This window comes from Sapajus apella, unplaced genomic scaffold (genome assembly GCF_009761245.1).
Source record: "Sapajus apella isolate SASKATOON/1434 unplaced genomic scaffold, GSC_monkey_1.0 scaffold190, whole genome shotgun sequence".
NCBI lineage: Eukaryota > Metazoa > Chordata > Mammalia > Primates > Cebidae > Sapajus > Sapajus apella.
Window position 1 is genome coordinate 118217 of NW_022437130.1, and position 21226 is coordinate 139442.

The 21226-nt window shown below is 46.2% G+C and overlaps 1 protein-coding gene and 1 pseudogene across 1 annotated transcript in view; both read left to right on the forward strand.

The window, feature by feature from the left end:
• The first annotated feature begins 3232 nt into the window (after positions 1 to 3232).
• Positions 3233 to 3330, forward strand: LOC116543595 (annotated as a pseudogene).
• Positions 3331 to 16824: 13494 nt separating this feature from the next.
• The window catches only part of LOC116543579 (myosin light chain kinase, smooth muscle-like), a 6530-nt gene continuing 2128 nt past the window's right edge, over positions 16825 to 21226 (forward strand). Inside the window, exons 1-3 of the mRNA XM_032269241.1 lie at positions 16825 to 17138; positions 18028 to 18193; positions 19541 to 19706. Coding sequence (XP_032125132.1) covers positions 19577 to 19706 — 130 coding nt within the window. The 5' untranslated portion in view covers positions 16825 to 17138; positions 18028 to 18193; positions 19541 to 19576. The remainder of the gene's footprint in view (positions 17139 to 18027; positions 18194 to 19540; positions 19707 to 21226) is intronic.

Here is a 21226-nt window from a genome sequence, read left to right on the forward strand (position 1 = left end):
TCAAGGTTGAAACCAAGCTCTGGCACTTTGTATTCATGAGCTCATCTGCTGCAGTTTCCTCATCTTGTATGGGGTTACAAAGAGGACTTGAAGAAGGCACCTCCCATCTGCTGGAACAGCCTCCAGAAAGTTACAGAGCACAGACTGTTACTGTAATTTTGATGAGTCTGGGGCAGATGGAACTAGAATTTCTCCAAAGGCAAATAAACATTTCCAGGCTTCAGACAGATCTATAGGGAGTGGCAGGAAGGTCCGAGGGGAAGTACAGGCAATCTGTGCTTGCACATTTAGCAAATAACAAGACGTTCAAGGGCCGCTGGGAGTTCTGGAAACGAGGCAAAAGTCTCAGCCATCAGACAGATGGGGCTTTAGGAGGAAGACGGCTCTCCCCTGACATGGGTCTTCTCCCCACCAAGCTGATGGCACAGGTGGAAGTGGAGAGAGTATTTATGCAGCAAGACATCCAGCCCCGGCTTCAGTGCTCCACTCCAGCCCTCTGAGAATACACTGGAAACTGAGGCAGAATTGGAAAATCCACTGCTGAACATGCCCAGTGGTCATGCCTGGCAGGATCAAGTCTAAAGCTGCTAGTTGTACCCTGGCTGGAGTGCAGTGGTGCAATCTCCACTCACTGCAACCTCCACCTTCCAGATTCAAGCAATTCGCCTGCCTCAGCCACCTGAGAAGCTGAGCCTACAGGCGTGCACCACCACGCCCAGGTAAGTTTTGTATTTTTGGTAGAGACAGGGTTTCACCTTATTGGCCAGCCTGGTCCCAAATTCCTGACTTCATGTGATCCTCCTGCCTCACCTCTCAACATTTGTACACTTTTTGAAGTCACCGATCTGCTTGAAAAGGGGATAGAAGTTGTTTTTTTTTTTTTTTTTTTTTTTGGGAGATGGAGTTTCGCTCTCGTTACCCAGGCTGGAGTGCAATGGCGCAATCTCGGCTCACCGCAACCTCTGCCTCCTGGGTTCAGGCAATTCTCCTGCCTCAGCCTCCTGAGTAGCTGGGATTACAGGCATGCGCCACCATGCCCAGCTAATTTTTTGTATTTTTAGTAGAGACGGGGTTTCACCGTGTTGACCAGGATGGTCTCGATCTCTTGACCTCGTGATCCACCCGCCTTGGCCTCCCAAAGTGCTGGGATTACAGGCTTGAGCCACCATGCCCAGCCGGGGATAGAAGTTTTAAATCTTCTCCCCAGGATGGAGGAGACAGACACACAACTTCAACACAATGACAAGGGCTTCAAGTGACTAAGTTCTATCCAGGTACCCTTGGGTAAGAACCCTTGAAAAGTACCTACTAAGATGAAAATGATCCTGGACAACATAGTAAGACCCATCTCCAAAAAAAAAAAGAAAGAAAAGAAAAAAATGGAAGGGCATGATGGCACAGACCTTAGCCCCAGCTACCTGGGAGACTGAGGCAAGAGGATCACTTGGGCCCAGGGGTTCAAGGCTGCAGTGATTTAGGATCATGCCATTGCATAGAAGACCTTGTAAAAGAAAGAGGAAAGTGGGGGAGAGAAAAGGCAGGGGAAGAGAGGGGAGAAAGGGAAGAAAAGAGGAAGAGGAAAAAAGAGGGAATAGAGAGACAGAGAGAAAGGAAAGAAAAGAAAAAAGAAAGGAAGAAAAAAGAAAAGAAATGAGAAAAACATATAAACCTTGTGACCAGGGAATTTCACTGTTAAGAATTTACTCTGCAGAGAGAATGGTGTTCACCATAGAATAATTGTAAGAGAGGAAACCTGGGAAAAGCTCAAGAGCACTTCATTATTAACCTAGCTGAATACATTCCATTCCATGGACATGGTCATTTGCACTATACGGGAGACACTGATTTTTTTTAGGTGGATATATTAACTCCACATGCTGATTGTGTGCACAGATAATCTCGGAAAGGAATCACCAAAAAAAACCCTAACAGTGGTTGGCTTTGAGGGGGGGTGGGAGAGCGGCTTTAAGGCTGCACCAGCATCAGCCAATAGAACTTTTTGCAATGAAGACTGTGTTTCTGGGCCATCTGCAGCTGTGGAGCACCTGAAATACGGCACACGCAGCCAAAGAACCAAATCCTTCATTTTCTTTAATGTTAATTCATTTAGATGTTTTTTTTTTTTTCTTTTTTGGGATGGAGTCTAGCTCCGTTGCCCAGGCTGGAGTGAAGCTGCATGATCTTGGCTCACCGCAACCTCTGTCCCCCAGGTTCAAGCAGTCCTCCTGCCTCAGCTTCCCAAGTACATAGGGTTACAGGAGCTCACCATCACATCTGGCTACTTTTTGTGTTTTTAGTAGAGATGGGGTTTCACCATGTGGGTCAGGCTGCTCTCAAACTCCTGACCTCAGGTGAGCCACCTGACTTGGCCCCCAAAGTGCTGGGATTACAGGCATGAGCCACCATATCCGGCCTCACTTAGATTTCAATAAACACATATGCCACTGGCTGCCATATGGGAGACTCAGTTCTATACTCTTTCATAGTTTTTGAACTTTGAATCATTTAAATGCATTGCCTGTTTTTTTTTAGTTGTAGAACTTAATAGAATAGTATTTAGATTGTATTACTCTAAATGAAATCTACCATAGAATTTAAATTGTACCAGCGAATGCTGATATATAAAAAGATTGCCAAGGTGTTTGTGTGTGTGTGTGTGTATGTGTATTATGTGTGTGTGTGTGTGTGTGTGTGTGTGTGTGTGTATATTTCTTTTTTTTTTTTTTTTTTGAGTCAGAGTCTCACTCTGCCACCCAGTCTGGAGCACAGTAGTATGAACTTGGCTCACTACAACCTCTGCCTCCAGGGTTCAAGTGGTTCTCCTCCCTAAGCTTCCCGAGTCACTGGGATTATAGGCATGCACGACCACGCCCAGCTTATTTTTGTATTTTTAGTAGAGAAGGCATTACATCATGTTAGCCAAGCTGGTCTTGAACACCTGACCTCAAGTGATCCACCTGCCTCAGCCTCCCAAAGTGCTGACGATTACAGGCATGAGCCAGCACGCCCAGCTGCAAAGGTGTATTTTTGAGTAAAAAGAACAACGTACAAACAAAAAATAGGGAACAGCCAGGGGTGGTGGCTCATTCCTGTAATCCTAGCACTTTGGGAGGCTGAGATGGGAAGATCGCTGGAGCCAGGAGGTCGAGGCTGCAGTGAGCCATGTTTGCACCACTGCCCTTCAGCTGAGTAATGGAACAAGACCCTGCCTCAAGAAAAATTAAAATTAAAAAACCAAAACCTAAGCATGACGATTGGGTTTTAATGCTATTTTATGATACGTGCCTTCCTCAAAACTTGTTATGGTATCATCACATCACCCATCTGACGCGAAAAAGAAAAAATAAAACCCAGAAACTCAAACTAAAAATATTTGCAAATCTATAGCGTTATGCATTGTCCTGTGTCTCCCTGAAAGACGCTGAAGCCCTACACTGCAAGGTCTGTGGATGTGACCTTACTTGGAAATAGGCTCTTCACATGTGATCAAGCTAAGCTGAGATAATGAGGGTGAATCCTAATCCTGTGTGCCTGGTGTCCTTATAAAAAGGGGATGTGTAGACAAAGACACCTACAAAGGGAAGACAATGTCAAGACAGAGACAGAAGACCACCTACAAGCCAAGGAACTCTGGAGGCTCTGAGAATCCAGGAGCGAGACCTGGGACAGACCCTCCCTCACAGCCTTCACAGGGAAAACAAACAATAAAAAATATCTTGATTTCAGACTCCTGGCCTCAAGAACTGTGAGAATAAATCTCTGTGGCTGAAGCCACAGTTTAGGGTACTTTGTTAAGGCAGTGCTGGGAAATGAATGCAGATTTCTTGGGGTGTGCAACAACACTTCTGAAGGAAATTTGGGAGGTGGCATGCTTGAACTTACAATTCATACCCTTCTCTACTCTGAATTTTTTTTTTTGAGAGAGACAGGGTCTCACTCTGTCACCCAGGCTGGAGAGCAGTGGCACAAGCATGGCTCACTGCAGCCTCCACTTCCTAGGCTCCAGCAATCCTCTTGCCTCAGCCTCCTGAGTAGCTGAGACTACAGGCACATGCCACTGTGCCTGGCTAATTTTTAAAAAATGTTTTGTAGAGATGGGGTCTTGCTATATTGCCCAGATTTACCTGGAACTCCTAGCCTCAAGTGATCTTTCCACCTTGGCCTCCCAAAGTTCTGGGATTATAGGTATAAGCCATTGTAACTGGCTTGCCTTTTTTTTTTAAAGACAGAATCTTGCTCTATTGCTCAGGCTGGAGTGCAGGGACATGATCTCAGCTCACTGCAACCTCCACCTCCCGGGTTCAAGCAATTCTTTTGCCTCAGCCTCCCAAGTAGCTCAGCTTATAGGCTCCTACCACCACACCCAGCTAATTTTTGTATTTTTATTACAGGCGGGGTTTCACCAGTGGGCCAGGCTGGTCTCGAACTGCTGACTTCAGGTGATCCACCCACTTCAGCCTCCCAAAATGCTACGATCGTGGCTCACTGCAACCTCTGCTCCTGGGTTCAAGTAATTCTCCTGCCTTGGCCTCCCAAGTAGCTGGGATTACAGGTTCCTGCCACCATGTCCAGCCAGTTTTTGTGCCTTTAGTAGAGACGGTGTTTCACCATGTTGGCAAGGCTGGTCTTGAACTGCCGACCTCAGGTGATCCACCTGCCTCAGCCTCCCAAAGTGCTAGGATGACAGGCATGAGCCACTGTGCCCGGCCTACTTCTATTATTATTACATTGTAATATATAATGAAATACTTACACAACTTACTGTAATGTAGAATCAGTGGGAGCCCTGAGCTTGTTTTCCTGAAACTAGATGGTCCCTTCTGGGGGTGATGGGAGACAGTGACAGATCAACAGGCATTGGATTCTCATAAGGAGCACGCAGCCCAGCTCCCTTGCATGTGCTGTTTACAGTAGGGTTTGTGCTCCTATGAGACTCCAACAATGCCACCAATCTGACAGGAGGTGGAGCTCAGGTGGTGATGCTAGCAATAAGGAGTGGCTGTGAACACAGATGAAGCCTCCCTCGCCTGCCCACTGTTCACCTGCTGTGATGCCTGCCCAGTTCCTAACAGGTGAGCCAGGCACAGTGGCTCACGCCTGTGATCCCAGCACTTTGGGAGACTGAGGCAGGTGGGTCAGCTGAGGTCGGGAGTTTGAGACCAACCTGACCAACATAGAAACACCCTTTCTCTACTAGAAATACGAAAATTAGCCTGGTGTGGTGGCTCATACCTGTAATTCCAGCTACTTGGGAGTCTGAGGCAGGAAAGTCACTTGAATCTGGGAGGCAGAGGTGGCAGAAAGCCAAGATCATGCCATTGCATTCCAGCCTGGGCAACAAGAGCAAAACTCTGTGTCGGAAAAAAAAAAAAAAAAGGCCGGATGCAATGGCTAACACTTGTAATCCCAGCATTTTGGGAGAATGAGGAGAGCGAATCACCTGAAGTAAGGAGTTTGGGACCAGCCTGGCCAACATGGTGAAACGCTGTGTCTACTAAAAATACAAAAATTAGCCAGCTGTGGTGGTACATGGCTGTAATTCCAGCTACTCAGGAGGCTGAGGCAGGAGAATTGCTTGAACCTCAGAGGTGGAGGTTACATTTACCTGAGATCTCGCTGCTGCACAGAGTGAGACTCTGTCTCAAAAAAAAAAAACAAAAAAAACAAAAAAAAAAAAAAGAAAAACAAAAATAGCCTACAGACTGGTACTGATCCATGGCCAAAAGGGTTGGGGACCCCAGCTGTAGACAATATATAATGATCAAATCAGGGTAACTAAGACAGTCATCACCTCAAATATTTATCTTTTGTTTTGGGAACATGAAAATCCTTCTCTTCTAGCTATCTTGAAATATTCAAATAAATTCTCATTCACTGTAATTTCCCTTGTGCACTATTGATTACTGCAACTTATTCCTTCCATCTAGGCCTTCTTGTCTTTCATTCATTCTTTTTTTAAATTATTTTTATTTATTTCTGAGACAGTCTCTCTCTTTCTGCCAGGCTACAGTGCAGTGACATGATCTCGACTCACTGCAACCTCCACCTCCTGGGTGCAGGCAATTCTCCTGCCTCAGCCTCCCGAGTAGCTGGGATTACAGGCGTGCATCACCACTTCTAGCTAACTTTTTTATATTTAGTAGAGATGGGGTTTCACCATGTTGTCCAGGCAGGTCTTGAAATCCTGACCTCAAGCGATCTGCCCACCTTGGCTTCCCAAGTGTTGGGATTACAGGCATGAGCCACAGCACCTGGCCATTTATTCATTCTTACATTCATTCATTCATTCTAGGAATAACTACTGCCTGGTTATCATATACCCGGCAGGATTCCAGGCTCTGGGGAAACAGCAATGAGCAAAACAAAGTTGCTGCTGTCTTAATGGATCCATCATTCTAACGAGGGGGAAAGAGACAGGCGATCCATAAACAAACCAGTAACACAGACAGCACATCAGGTGGAGAGCGCTATGAAGAATAAATACTAAAGCAGGTATGGCCAGGTGTGGTGGCTCACACCTGTAATCCCAGCACTTTGGGAGGCTGAGGTGGTTGGATCCCTTGAGGTAAGAAGTTCAAGACCAGCCTGGTCAACATGGTGAAATTCCATCTCTACTAAAAGTAAAAAAAAAAAAAAAAAAAAAAAAAAAGACCCAGGCATGGTGGCACTTGCCTGTAATCCTAGCAACTCAGGAGGGTGAGATGGGAGGATTGCTTCAACTTGGGAGGTGGAGGTTGCAGTGAGCTGACATTGCATCACTACACTCCAGCCTGGGGAACAGAGCAAGACTGTCTTCAAAAATAAAAAAGTAAAGAGAAATCAGGTGCAGGTGTAGAGTGCATTAGCACAATCTCGGCTCACTGCAACCTCCGCCACCTGGGTTCAAGCCACCTCAGCCTCCCAAAGAGCTGGAATGGCAGGCATGAGTCACTATGCCTGGCCTATGTATCAACATGTTTAAATTCTGAAAACTGTGCTTTAGGAAGATTGTTCTGACAGCCATCGGAACTAAATGACAGAATGGCAGGACAAGGATCATGTCAGTGACAGGGTAGCTGTGGACATCTACTGTCCAGCAGCAGGAAAGCCACTCAGACCCCGGATTCTACCTCTGCAGCATGCCCGCACCTGAATCGTCCTCCCCACATCACTAGAAGCCTGGAACTCTCAGAACAACAGACCTCATCAGCCACTGCCACCTTCACCAGAATGATGTGATTAATTTGTTCACGCAGAAAACAGCAGGAACCCCAAGAAAACAGGATCCAGAATGTGTGGGTTTTGATGGACATGGTGGTAAGATCTGGGAGGCTCCACCTACCTCCCCCCGAGACCCCCAGACTCCTTCCCCAGTCCTGCTCAGCATAGAGACTAGAGTAACATCACCAGAAATGTAGATGCTTGGAAGGACACCAGCGACACAGAGAAGAGGAGACCGGAGGTCAAGGCGCCCAGATCCTGGCCCCAGATGCCCAGGACTCTGTCCAGAAAGGCTCCCTCACAGCCATGGAACTTGATGGTCCTCGAAATCCTGAGGATGGAGCTGGTGAGCCAGGCCTGCAAGTCCTTCTGCCTCATTTGCTCTCCTGGGTTTGGAGGGAAGAGAGAGATGAAGACAGGACCGCTCCAGAATTCTCCCCTGCACCCTGACAGTCACCCTGCAGCAAATCTCACTGATCTCGCCAACTGCATCCCAAAGCTGTCTGCCTCTCCACATCTCTGACCCTCAGTCCTGATCCATCCACTGTCATCTTGTGCCTGGACTCCTGCAGAAGCTGACCTGGGACCATTACCCCGGGGAGGCAGCTTCTGATGCCCGGAGAACAGAGGCTGCCCCTGAGCCCACCTGGTATGGTGCCATCAGGAAGGCTACCTGGAGGTGAGTAATGCCTGAGCTACATCTTTCTTCCTTCCTTTTACGTTTTTGGTAGAGTTGGGGGGGGGGGTCTCACTATGTTGCCCAGGCTGGCCTCAAGCTCTTGGCTCAAGTGATCCTCTGCCCTCGGCCTCCTAAAGTGCTGGCATCACAGCCTGAGCTACCCGTTAAATAACCAGGAGGTGGGTGCTGGGCAGGCAGAGGAACGGGGGCAGGAGCCAGGAAGAGGGAGGGGAGGCTTTGAGACAGGGGGCAGCAGAAACCCAGGCAGAGGGAGCAGCATGACTCAGAGGATGCTCAGTGTGGCCAGAGGAGTGCATGAGCAAGGTCACTTGGCACTTTAGGGTCAGGCACGAGTTTCGTGTCTCCCATGCTTCACCGGCAGAGGGGGACATCATCAGAGGGCAACTGCCTGGAGAAGGTTTTTTGTTATTTTTTGAGATGGAGTCTTACTCTGTTACCAGGTTGGAGTGCAGTGGCACAATGTTGGCTCACTGTAACCTCTGCCTCCCGTGTTCAAGTGATTCTCCTGCCTGAGATTCTGGAGTAGCTGGCATTATAGGTGCCTGCCACCATGCTGAGCTAATCTTTGTATTTTTTAATAGAGAGCACTTTGCCGTGTTGGTCAGGCTGGTTTTGAACTCCTAACCTCAGGCGATCTGCCTGCCTCAACCTCCCAAAGTGCCGAGATTACAGGCATGAGCCACTGTGCCCGGAGGAGGCCATGCAGGAGGCTGGAGAAACAGTCCAAGTGACAGATGGACATTGGGACAGCTGGGCCTGGAGAGGAAATAAGTTTCTTCCCTTTATCCCCCTTCCCTCCCTTCCTCTCTCCCACCTTTCTTTCCTTCCCTACTCCCTTGTTCTGCTCTACTGCCCTTTCTTTCTGCTCTCTCTTTTTTCCTTCCCTCCCTCCCTCCTCTCTTTCTTCTTTCCCTCCTTCATTCCTTCTCTTCCTCTTTCAACTCTTTCCTTCCCTCCATCTGTCCTCCCCTTTCCTATCTTTCCTTCCCTCCCTCCTTTTCACTCCTCCCCTCCCTCCTTTCTCCCCTCCCTTCCTTCTTCCCTTCCTCTCTCCTTCCCTTCTCCCCTCGCTGGTTTCTTCCATAGTTCTCAAACACTTATCCAGCACCTTCTGCATGCTGAGCACTAACTAGATACTGAGTCTGTCACAGGGAGTGGCCCATGCTGCTGTGGAGCTGCCAGTCTAAGGAGAGCAAGGCCATGGGCTCCTGCCAGGCGCTTCCTGCAGGGCACTTTAGGAAGTGGGAAGTGCTGGGGAAAAGCAAAAACTAACCGAGGACAGGCCAAGGAAGGGGGCTGCTGGGAGAGGGATGGGAGGGCTATGTCCTTGCTGGACAGTGGTGAGAGAGGAGGCCCTGACTGCAGAAGGTGCTGGAGGTGACAAGGGTCTTCTGGAGTGAGGGTGGTCCAGGAAGAGGGAAGAGCTAAAGCAGATGCCTGGAGAGATGTATGAACATCAGGCAGGCGTGAGGATGGGGAAGGGTAGTAGGTGGGGAAGGGAGGGAGACCGGTGGAAGGTGAGGCTGGAGGCAATGAGGCAGCTCAGGGCAGGCCCGGTGGGCCACTGTGGGGCCTTTGGCTCAGACTGAGGAAAATGTGGCCGCCGTGGGTCTGAGCAGAGGAGGGTGCACTGGATTCGAATCACACAGGTCTCCTATGGCTGGGATTGGAGAGAGGCTGAGGGGAGTAGGGAGTGAGCCAGGGCCTCGCTGCTGGATACATTTTCAAGCTGACACCAAGCAAATCTGCTGACTGATGGGGTGCAGGAGAAAAAGGCATTGATCTGATCCAGGGCCTGGGGCCTGAACACTGGAGGAAGGAGCCGCCATCCACTGCGATGGGGAAGGAGCCAGGCAGGTCTGCATAATGGGCAACTCACAGAGACAAGAACAAAGCCAGACCTGCCGACTCCCACTCAGCTCTTCCCTCCCCTTCACCCACACCAGGGCCTGTGTCTTCCACCCTACTTCCTGCCTGGTCCTTCCCTTTCCCAAAAGCTGAACCTGATGGTGATTCCTCTTCTTGCTCATGAAGAAATTCAGAAGGAGGCAGCTCAGGAAGACAGCGATGGCAGTGAGTGCAGAGGGGCCCAGGAGCTGGGGACAGAGGGGACAGAATGTCAGGAGATCCCGAGGAGCCCAGCTACCAGAGGCGTGTGAACCATGGCAACTCCATCTTGAATAGGAACTGGGTAAAAGCAGGCTGAGACGTACTGGGCTGCATTCCAGGTGGTGAAGGCATTCTAATTCACAGGATGAAATAGGAGGTCAGCACAGGATACAGGTCACAGACACCTTGCTGATAAAACAGTCTGCAGTAAAGAAGCCAGTCCAAAACCCACCAAAACCAAGATGGCCAAGTGAGTGACCTCTGGTCATCCCCACTGCTACATTGCCACCAGCACCATGATAGTTTACAAATGCCATGGCAACCTCAGAAAGTTGCCACACATGATCTAAAAAAGGGGAGTCGGAAGACGGATCCAAGATGGCCAATCAGGAGCAGCTCGGGATTGCAGTTCCCAGTGAAAGTGTGGAGGATGATTGGATGCCACACTTCCAGACAGATTTTTATTGCCCACAGACCAGGAGATTCCCAGGCGGAGGAGCCCGACAGGTTGCCAGCATAACTGTTTTGGCCAGCGTGGCTGTCTTGCCCGGTGTGGCTGTTTTGGCCACTACCCTGGTGCAGCGGTTCACTGTACAAAATACACGGGTCCGGGCGTCATTTTAGCTGGTGATTGGAGTTCCTTGGAGACAGACTCACCCATTCAACTGATAAAAAAGAGGACTGAAACAGGGAGCCAGACCAGGAGTTTCCCGGGCAAAAAAGCACCATGAATCTCAGCACGACTGTTTCTGCCGGAGCAGGGGGTCCCCACATGGAAAATCACGCAGATCCCAGTGCCTTTTTAACAGGCGACTGGAACGCCTGGGACACAGAATCAACCGTTCAATTAAAAAAAAAGGGGGGGGGGGCTCTGAGGCAGGAAGCCAGGTGATCAGGCTCAGCTGGTCCCACGCCCACAAAAAACAACAATCTGAAATGCTCTGGATTGAGAGTTTTACAGCAAGCAAAGCTGAACCCAGGACAATCCAGATCTGCGGGGAAGGGGCGTCTGCCATTACCGACACAATCCACCACTAGGGAGGTAGTATGCCATTGCTGACACAGCAGGCCATTGCAGAGGCAGCCCGCCATTACAGAGAGAGTACACCATTATAGAGGTGGGCTGCCAGTGCCGAGGCAGTTCTAACTACATCTGTAAAACAGGACTGCAGGGAACTTCACACGGCAGCTGGGCAGAGCCCACAGCAGCTCAGCAAAGCCTGTGCAGGCAGACAGTGACTAGGCTGCCTCCTGGCTGGGCAGGGTAGTCCTGAAAAAAGGCAGCAGCACAACTGAAACTCATAAAGCCCTAACTCCCAGGGACAGAGCACCTGGGGAAAAAAAATGGGGGGGGGGGCGGTTTATGAGTTCTGCTGCAGCTGACCTAAAAGTGCCTGCACAGCAGCTCAGAATGAACAACAGAGCTCACAGCCCAGCACTTAAGCTCCTATAAAGGACACAATGTCTCCTCAAGCAGCTCCCTGATCCCCATTATTGCAAAGAGTCATCTCATAAAGGAGAGCTCAGACTGACATCTGGCTGGTATCCTTCTGGGACAAAGATAGCAGAAGAAAAAACTGGCAGCAACACTTACTGTTCTGCAACTGTTGCAAATGATCCCCAGGTAAGCAGGGCCTGGAGTGGACCTTAGCAGTCCTACAGCAGAGGAGCCAGACTGTTAGAAGGAAAACTAAGAAACAGAAAGAAATGACTTCATCATCAACAAACTGGACGTCCATTCACAGACCCAATCTGAAAGTCTACAACTACAAAGACAACAGGTGGATAAATCCACAAAGATGGGAAGAAACCAGTGCAAAAAGGATGAAAACACCCAAAACCAGAAGGCATCTCCTCTTACAAGGGATCACAACTCCTCACTAGCAAGGGAACAAGGCTGGATGGAGAATGAGTGTGATGAAATGATAGAAACAGGCTTGAGAATCGGGGTAATAAGAAACTTCTCTGAGCTAAAAGAACATGTTCTAACCCAATGCAAAGAAACTAAGAACCTTAAAAAAAGAGTTGACAAAATGCTAATGAGAATAAACAACTTACAGAGGAATATAAGTGAATTGATGGAGCTGAAAAACACAGCACAAGAACTTCGCAAAACATAAACAAGTTTCAACGGCTGAATTGACCAAGCAGAACAAAGGATATAAGAGGACAAAGATCAACTCAATGAAATCAAATGAGAAGGCAAGATTAGAGGAAAAAAGGTAAAAAAACAATGAACAAAGTCTCCAAGAAATATGGGAGTATGTGAAAAGACCTAATCTACGTTTGATAGGTGTACCTGAATGTGACGGAGAGAATGAATCCAAGCTGGAAAATACTCTTCAGGATGCTATGCAGGAAAACTTCCCCAACCTAACAAGGCAGGCCAATATTCAAGTCCAGGAAATACAGAGAACACCATAAAGATATTCGTCAAGAAGAGCAACCCCAAGGCACATAACCATCAGATTCACCAGTGTTGAAGGAGAAAATGCTAAGGGCAGCCAGACAGAAAGGTCGGGTTACCCACAAAGGGAAGCCCATCAGATTCACAGCAGATCTCTCGGCAGAAACCCTACAAGCCAGAAGAGAGTGGGGCCAATATTCAACATCCTTAAAGAAAAGAACTTTCAACCCAGAATTTCATATCCAGCCAAACTAAGCTTCATAAGTGAAGGAGAAATAAAATCCTTTATGAAGAAGCAAGTACACAGAGATTTCATCACCACCAGGCCTGCTTTACAAGAACTCCTGAAAGAGGCACTAAACATAGAAAGAACAAACAGTACCAGCCACTCCAAAAACATACCAAATGGTAAAGAGCATTGACACAATGAAGAAACTGCATAAACTAATGGGCAAAACAGCCAGCTAGCATCAAAATGGCAGGGTCAAATTCACACATAACAATATTAACCCTAAATGTAAATGGGCTAAACACACTGATCAGAAGACACAGACTGGCAAATTGGATAAAAAGCCAAAACCAAACTGTGTGCTGTATCCAAGAAATACATCTCACAGGCAAAGATACACAAAGGCTCAAAATAAAGGGATGGAGGAAGACTTACCAAGCAAATGGAGAGCAAAAAAAAAAAAAGCAGGAGTTGCAATTCTCATCTCTGATAAGATAGACTTTAAACCAACAAACATCAAAAGAGACAAAGAAGGGCTTTACATAATGGTAAAAGGATCAATGTAACAAGAAGAGCTAATGATCCTAAATATATATGCATCAAATACAGGAGAAACCAGATACAAAAAGCAAGTTCTTAATGACTTACAAAGAGACTGAGAATCCCACATAATAATAGTGCGAAACTTTAACACCCCATTGTTAATATTAGACAGATCAATGAGACAGAAAAATAATAAGGATATCCAGGACTTGAACTCAGACCTGGACCAAGCAAACCTAACAGACATTTATGGAACTTTCCACCCCAAATCCACAGAATATACATTCTTCTCAGCACCACATCACACCTACTCTAAAATTGATCACATAATTGGAAATAAATCACTCCTCAGCAAATTCAAAAGAATGGAAATCATAACTAATAGTCTCTCAGACCACAGTGCAATCAACTTAGAAATCAGAATTCAGAAACTGACTCAGAACCGCACAGCTTCATGGAAACTGAAAAACTGGCTCTCGAATGTTGACTGGATAAACAATAAAATGAAGGCAGAAATAAACATATTCTTGGAAACCAACGAGAACAAAGACACAACATACCAGAATCTCTGGGACACATTTAAAGCAGTGTCTAGAGGAAAATATACAGCCATAAATGCCCACATGACAAGCAAGGAAAGATCTAAAATTGACACCCTATCATTAAAATTGAAAGGGCTAGAGGAACAAGATCAAAAATCTCAAAACCTAGCAGAAGACAAGAAATAACTAAGATCAGAACAGAACTGAAGGAAATAGAGACCAAAAACCCTTCAAAAAATCAATAAATCCAGGAGCTGGTTTTTCGAAGAGATCAACAAAATAGACAGACCACTAGCCAGATTAATAAAAAAGAAAAGAGAGAATAATCAAATAGAGGCAGTAAAAAATGATAAAGGGGATATCACCACAGATTCCACAGAAATACAAACCATCATCAGAGATTATTACAAACAACCCAATGCACATAAACTAGTAAACCTGGAAGAAACGGATAAATTCCTGGACACCTGCATCCTCCCAAGCTTAAACCAGGAAGAAGTTGAAACCCTGAATAGACTAACAACAAGGTCTGAAGTTGAGGCAGCAATTAAGAGCCTACCACTCAAAAAAAAGCCCAGGTCCAGATGGATTCACAGCCAAATTCTACCAGACATACAAAGAGGAGCTGGTACCATTCCTTCTGAAACTATTCCAAACAATTCAAAAAGAAGGAATCCTTCCCAAATCATTTTATGAGACCAACATCATCCTGATACCAAAATCTGGCAGAGACTCAGCAAGAAAAGAAAACTTCAGGCCAATATCCATGATGAAGATAGATGAAAAATCTTCAATAAAATACTGGCAAAGCGATTCCAGCAGCACATGAAAAACCTTCCCCACCATGATCAAGTAGGCTTCATCCCGGGGATGCAAGTTTGGTTCAACATACACAAGTCTATAAACGCAATTCACCACATAAACAGAACCAAAGACAAAAACCACAAGATTATCTATCTCAATTGATGCATGGAAGGCCTTTGACAAAATTCAACAGCCCTGTATGCTAAAAATCCTCAATAAACTAGGTATTGTGGGAACGTATCTCAAAATAATAAAAGCTATTTATGAGAAACCAACAGCCAATATCATACTGAATGGGCAAAAACTGGAAGCATTCCCTTTGAAATGTGACACTAGACACGGATGCCCTCTCTCACCACTCCTATTCAATATTGTATTGGAAGTTCTAGCCAGAGCAATCAGGCAAGAAAAAGATATAAAGTGTATTCAATTAGGAAATGAGGAAGTCAAATTGTCTCTATTTGCAGACGACAAGATTGTATATCTACAAGACTCCATTGTCTCAGCCCAAAATCTCCTGAAACTGATAAGCAACTTCAGCAAAGTCTCAGGATACAAAATTAATGTGCAAAAATCACAAGCATTCCTATACACCAATAACAGACTTAAAGAGAGCCAAATCAAGAACGAACTGCCATTCACAATTGCTATAAAGAGAATAAAATACTTAGGAATACAACTAACAGGGAACATAAAGGACCTCTTCAAGGAGAACTACAAACCACTGCTCAACAAAATAAGAGAGGACACAAACAGTTGGAGAAACATTCCGTGCTCATGGTTAGGAAGAATCATTATCGTGAAAATGGCCATACTGCCCAAAGTAATCTATAGATTCAATGCTATCCCCATCAAGCTACTAATGACCTTCTTCACAGAACTTGAAAAAAAAAAAAACACTTTAAACGTCATATGGAATCACAAAAGACCCTGCATAGCCAAGATAATCCTAAGCAAAAAGAACAAAGCTGTAGGTATCACACTGCTGGACTTCAAACTATACTACAAGGTTACAGTAATCAAAACAGCATGGTACTGGCACCAAAACAGAGACATAGACCAATGGAACAGAACAGAGACCTCAGAAGAAACACCACACATCTACAACCATCTGATCTTTGACAAACCCAGCAAAAACAAGCAATGGGGAAAGGACTCCATGTTGAATAAATGGTGTTGGGAAAACTGGCTAGCTAAGTGCAGAAAGTGGAAACTGGACCTCTACCTGTCACCTTACACTAAAATTAACTCCAAATGGATCAAATATTTAAACATAAAACCTAATGCCATAAAAATACTAGAAGAAAACATAGGTAAAACCATCCAGGACATAGGCATAGGCAAGGACTTCATGGTTAAAACACCAAAAGCAATGACCATAAAAGCCAAGATAGACAAATGGGATCTAATCAAACTCCAGAGTTTCTGAACAGCAAAAGAAACCATGATTAGAATGAATTGGCAACCAACAGAATGGGGAAAAAAATTGCAATCTACCCATCTGACAAAGGGCTAATATCCAGAATCTACAAAGAACTAAAACATATATACAAGAAAAAAAAACAACCCCATTCAAAAGCGGGCAAGGGATATGAACAGACACTTTTCAAAAGAAGACATACATGAGGCCAACAAATATATAAAAAAATGCTCATCATCACTGGTCATTAGAGAAATACAAATCAAAACCACATTGAGATATCATCTGAAGCCAGTTAGAATGGTGATCACTAAAAAATGACAACAGATGCTGAAGAGGATGTAGAGAAATAGGAGCACTCTTACACAGTTGGTAGGAGTGTAAATTAGTTCAACCATTGTGGAAGACAGTGTGGTGATTTCTCAAGGATCTAGAAATAGAAATTCCATTTGACCCAGCAAGCCCATTACTGGGTATATACCCAAAGAACTATAAATAGTTTTACTATAAAGACACATGCATATGTATGTTCATTGCAGCACTGTGTACAATAGCAAAGACCTGGAACCACCCCAAATGCCCATCAATGATAGACTGGACAAAGAAAATGTGGTACATATACACCATGGAATACTATGCAGCCATAAAAATGATGAGTTCGTGTCCTTTGTAGGTACTTGGATGAATCTGGAAACCATCATTCTCAGCAAACTGACACAAGAACAGAAAGTCAAACACCGTATGCTCTCACTCATAGGTGGGTGTTGAACAAGAACATGTGGACTCAGGGAGAGGAGCATCACACACTCGGGGCAGTTGTGGGGATAGGGGAGAGACAGTGGGGGCGTGGTGAGGGATAACGAGGAGAAATGCCAGATTATAGTATGCACCCAAAGCAAAATAAATTTTTTAAAAAATAAGATAGTATAGTATCAGCTTCATAAAATTATTGCAAGAAATTCACATGATAATGTATGTAAACACCTACCATAATACCCATAATGACACAGCCCATGCTCAGTCAAGATTAATGATCACCATTACTATCTCACCCACCCCTGGTGTTGAATCTTTTTTACTTTCATTGCTCCAAGTTGGTGGCTCAGACCTGACTCATCAGCCCTTTTTCTTGCAGGAAGTTTTGCTAACCAACTTGGTCAACCTGTTGTTTCCAAAACCTTGGGGTAAGTCCTTGATGTTCAAGACAGAATAAGGGTTGGATCACTTTCCTGCTGACTTGAGCAGGATAGGTCTGGGGAGTAATTCTTGGCTCTCCTAGGTTATATTAACCAAAGGGCCTAGTGCAATGAGATGTGTCATTCACACGCAGCACCTCCTGACCTTGCTGCCTCTGTCATTGGCCCCTTTGACTGGCCCAGTTGCTAAATGCTAAGGAGGTGGAAGAGGTGGCCATAGTCTGCAGTGGACTCTAACAATCAAGGCAGTAGTCAGAAGACTGAAATACGCAAACCTAGAAGAGGCGGGTAACAGCAGCTGCTGTAATGGACAAGCCTCAAATCACAATGGCTCAACCCAGTGAAAGTTTGTTTCTTACTCAAGAAAAGTTCAATTCAGATATCCTGGAACAAGTGGAGAGCCTTCCACATTATTTTCTAGGAGCCCAGGCTTCTTCCATTTTACAGCTTCATCTCCTAGGCCCTTGAGCCCCTGCTGGGCCTTCTGCATCTCACCACTAGAGTGAATGAGAGACTGTGCGGACCCTCACAGGAGGTTCTTATGAGGTGGCCCTGGAAGTGGCATACCGTTCTTCTGCTCATGGGCTCCTGGTCAAAACCCCAGCTTTCAGCCAGAGCTCGGTAGAATTCAGGCATACCTAACTGCAAGGCAGGCTAGTAAATGAAGTCTAGTTGTATGCCCAAGAGGTAGAGGAAATCGATCTTGGTCCCACACATTTTTCCAGAGAGAGCATGAGAAAGTTTCTGAGGCATAAAATTGGGAACGCTATCCTTTGATGGTTTCTGACCCCAACTTAGTGCCTTTGGGTGGGGTGGAAAGAAGAGGGTACAATTTCTGCCTTGTCTGGGACTAGATTCTCTGCCAATGTCTTTACAGGGATAGATTTTCAGCTCCAGCAGTGGAGACCCGTCCTAGCATCTAGGGGGAGTGCCCACCAAAGTTTGCTACCAAGTTGGGCCGAGTTGTGGTCAAAGAAGGACAGATGGGACGATTCTCCTGCAAGATTACTCACCGGCCCCAACTGTAGGTCACCTGGCTCAAGGTGAGGTTTCTGTCTGCGCTGACCCTGATCCAGCCTGTATTAGTCTGTTCTCATGCTGCTAGCAGACATACCTGAGACTGGGTAATTTGTAAAGGAAAGAGGTTTAATGGACTCACAGTTCCACATGGCTGAGAAGGTCTCACAATCATGGCAAAAGGCAAATGAGGAGCAAAGTCATGCCTTATATGGTGGCAGGCAAGAGAGCATGTGAAAGGGAACTCCTTTATAAAACCATCAAATCACAGATTTATTCACTATCATGAGAACAGCATGTGAAAACCTGCCCCATGATTCAGTTACCTCCCACTGCTTCCCTCCCATGACATGTGGGAATTATGGGAGCTACATTTCAAGATGAGATTTGGGTGAGGACACAACCAAACCATGTCACAGCCTTATGGACCCTGCAAATTCAGGGTTAGACCCTTCAACTAGTAGGAGTCTTTCCATTCTGTTCCTGCTGTTTCAGGTGCTTCTCAGGGGTTCTCTGTACATTTGTTAGTGATACATGTTCCTGCCCCTATTACAACTCTCCCTGTGTTACTCAGGCCACAGTGTTTTGACAATTCTTACACTCACAAAATAGTGAAAAACTTTTGAGTCAAGACAAGCCTGGAAATCTCAAGAGAGTGGACTGTGAAGTTAGAGTACTAGGTGTCAAGCTACAGCTTCCTGGTTTATAAAGCCTGTGAAGCTGGACAAGTCATTTGATTTCTTGGAACCCTGGTTCCCTTATCTGTGAGACAGAAATAATTCCACCTACCTCAAAATATTGTTGGAGGCTCCAAGTGGAAGAGATTTATAAACCATTCAGTGCTGGGGGAAGTGAAGCAGAAGTGGGAGAGGTGGGGGGGCAGGGAAGCAGTGGCGTGGGGTTGGGGTGGGTGTTAAACAGGGCAGTGAAGATCTGTGGGGAACAGGTAGAGTCATGGCCAGGGAGAATAGGTTTTTCAGAGATGGAATCCCTGGGTAAAAGTGAGTGTTGACACCTTTTACCTGCTTCCTAACTGTCTTGAACTCCCCTAGGAAAAGACTAAAAGGAATAGAGAGGTAAGGAAAAACTGAAGTGAGGAATACTGCACTTCCTGCCTCAAACTCAGGCTCCTTCGAAACAGTTTGCAGGCATCTGCTCTAAGCAGGACAGAGCACCACATCACATCCATAGACCTCAAGTCAGGGTCCCTGAACTGTCCAGTCAGCTCTCTGAGCACACTGACAGAGCCCAGAGCAGAGGGCACTGCTGCCCAGGCCCTGGAGTCTGTCCCACCAGGATTGGCAGGAGGCACGAGGACACAGCCAGAAGGTAGGCAGATTTGTGTGACCGAGTTACCCCATTGCCATCCACAGGGGAATGTTCCACTGCAGCCGAGTGCCCGTGTGTCTATGTCTGAGAAGAATGGGATGCAGCTTCTGGAAATCCATGGAGTCAACCAAGATGATATGGGAGTGTACACGTGCCTGGTGGTGAACGGGTCAGGGAAGGCCTCGATGTCAGCTGAGCTTTCCATCCAAGGTATCAGCCAGTGGAGGGCCGATGCAGAACGAACCCTTCCTGGTGCCACACCCTCCTAGAGTAGCTGCTTGTTCACTGCACCTGTGTGTGTATACACGTGACCCGCTCACACAGCCAGGCAGTCCTGAGAGGCAGTTTTTTTTTTCCCCAGAGTCTTGCTTTGTGGCCCAGGTTGGAGTGCAGTAGTGTGACCTCAGCTCACTGCAACCTCTGCCTCCCAGATTCAAGTGATCCTCCTGCTTCAGCCTCCTGAGTAGCCGGGACTATGGGCACGTACCACCATGCCCAGCTAATTTTTGTGTTTTTGGTAGAGATGGAGTTTCATCATGTTGGCCAGGCTGACCTCAAGTTATCTGCCTGCCTTGTCCTCCCAAAGTGCTGGGATTACAGGTGTGATCCACCACACCCAGCCACCAGGGGCTGGTCTTTGACAAGAAGAAAGGCTGAGCAGGGGGCAGCACAGACCTGGCTCTGGGGGCAGATGCCCTGCGCTTGGCTGCCACCTTCCCTGTGTTCTCATACTTTCCCCCACCATGTCCTCAGTGCTTTCTTCTCATCCGGACTCCCTTTTGTACCTGTGATTGCCAGCTAGAAGAATGAACGCTGCTAATATCTTCCCATTACCTCATATTTAACCTGCCGAAAATTTACTCATAGTTTACTCTGCCGTTCAAGTCAGGTGATCCTTCAACCTGACTCCCTCTATCCAGGGTTCCCGTTTTCCTTCACACCCAGACTGGACTTTCCAGCCTCCTTTTGAGCCCTGCCTCTTTCTCCTTGAGTCGTCAGCCCTGTCAGTTCTTCCTTAGAAGTCTGGTTGAACACGTCTCCCCGTTAGAGTTCCTCGGTTCCTCACATCCAGCCTGGGGAGGGAGTGCAGAGAAGGGGCTGCATGTCACTTCACTGGAGCAGGAACTCAGAGGGCAGAAAGAGAAGTGGCTTTCAGTCCTTCTTCCTTCTTTCTCCTCCTCTTTTCTTCTGATTTTTCTCTTCTGCATCTCCTTTTTCTCAGAAATGATCCCTCCTTGCTCTTGTTACTTCTTCTGGCCCAGGTATTTTTCACAATCTACAGAAAGAAATGTATTTCAGAGTGCATTGTAACCCAGAATATGTATATGCAGGTAAATCTCCAAGTTTCAAGAAATCCTCCTGACTTGTACAATGTGCAGTGCATGTTAGTATTCTCTATTTCATTTGACATCATTAAAACAAGAAATCCTCATATTGACCAGAGAACTTGATTTGGTGACTCAGTGTTGGATAAGGAGCTGCCACCAGGCACCCAGAGCAATGGATCAGGCACTTTCCCTGTACCTGTCCTGGCATTGAGTTAAAAACTGTTCCCTCCTGATGGATCTCATGACAAAATATGCTGCCTGGGATTTGTTTCAAAATACTGAAAATCAAATAAAACAAAAATGAATAGATAAGACTGGCAAAATGTTGTTATCTCCTTAATCATGGTGATAGCTTTCAGGGTTTGTTAAATCTTTCTATTATTGTATATTTTGAAATTTACC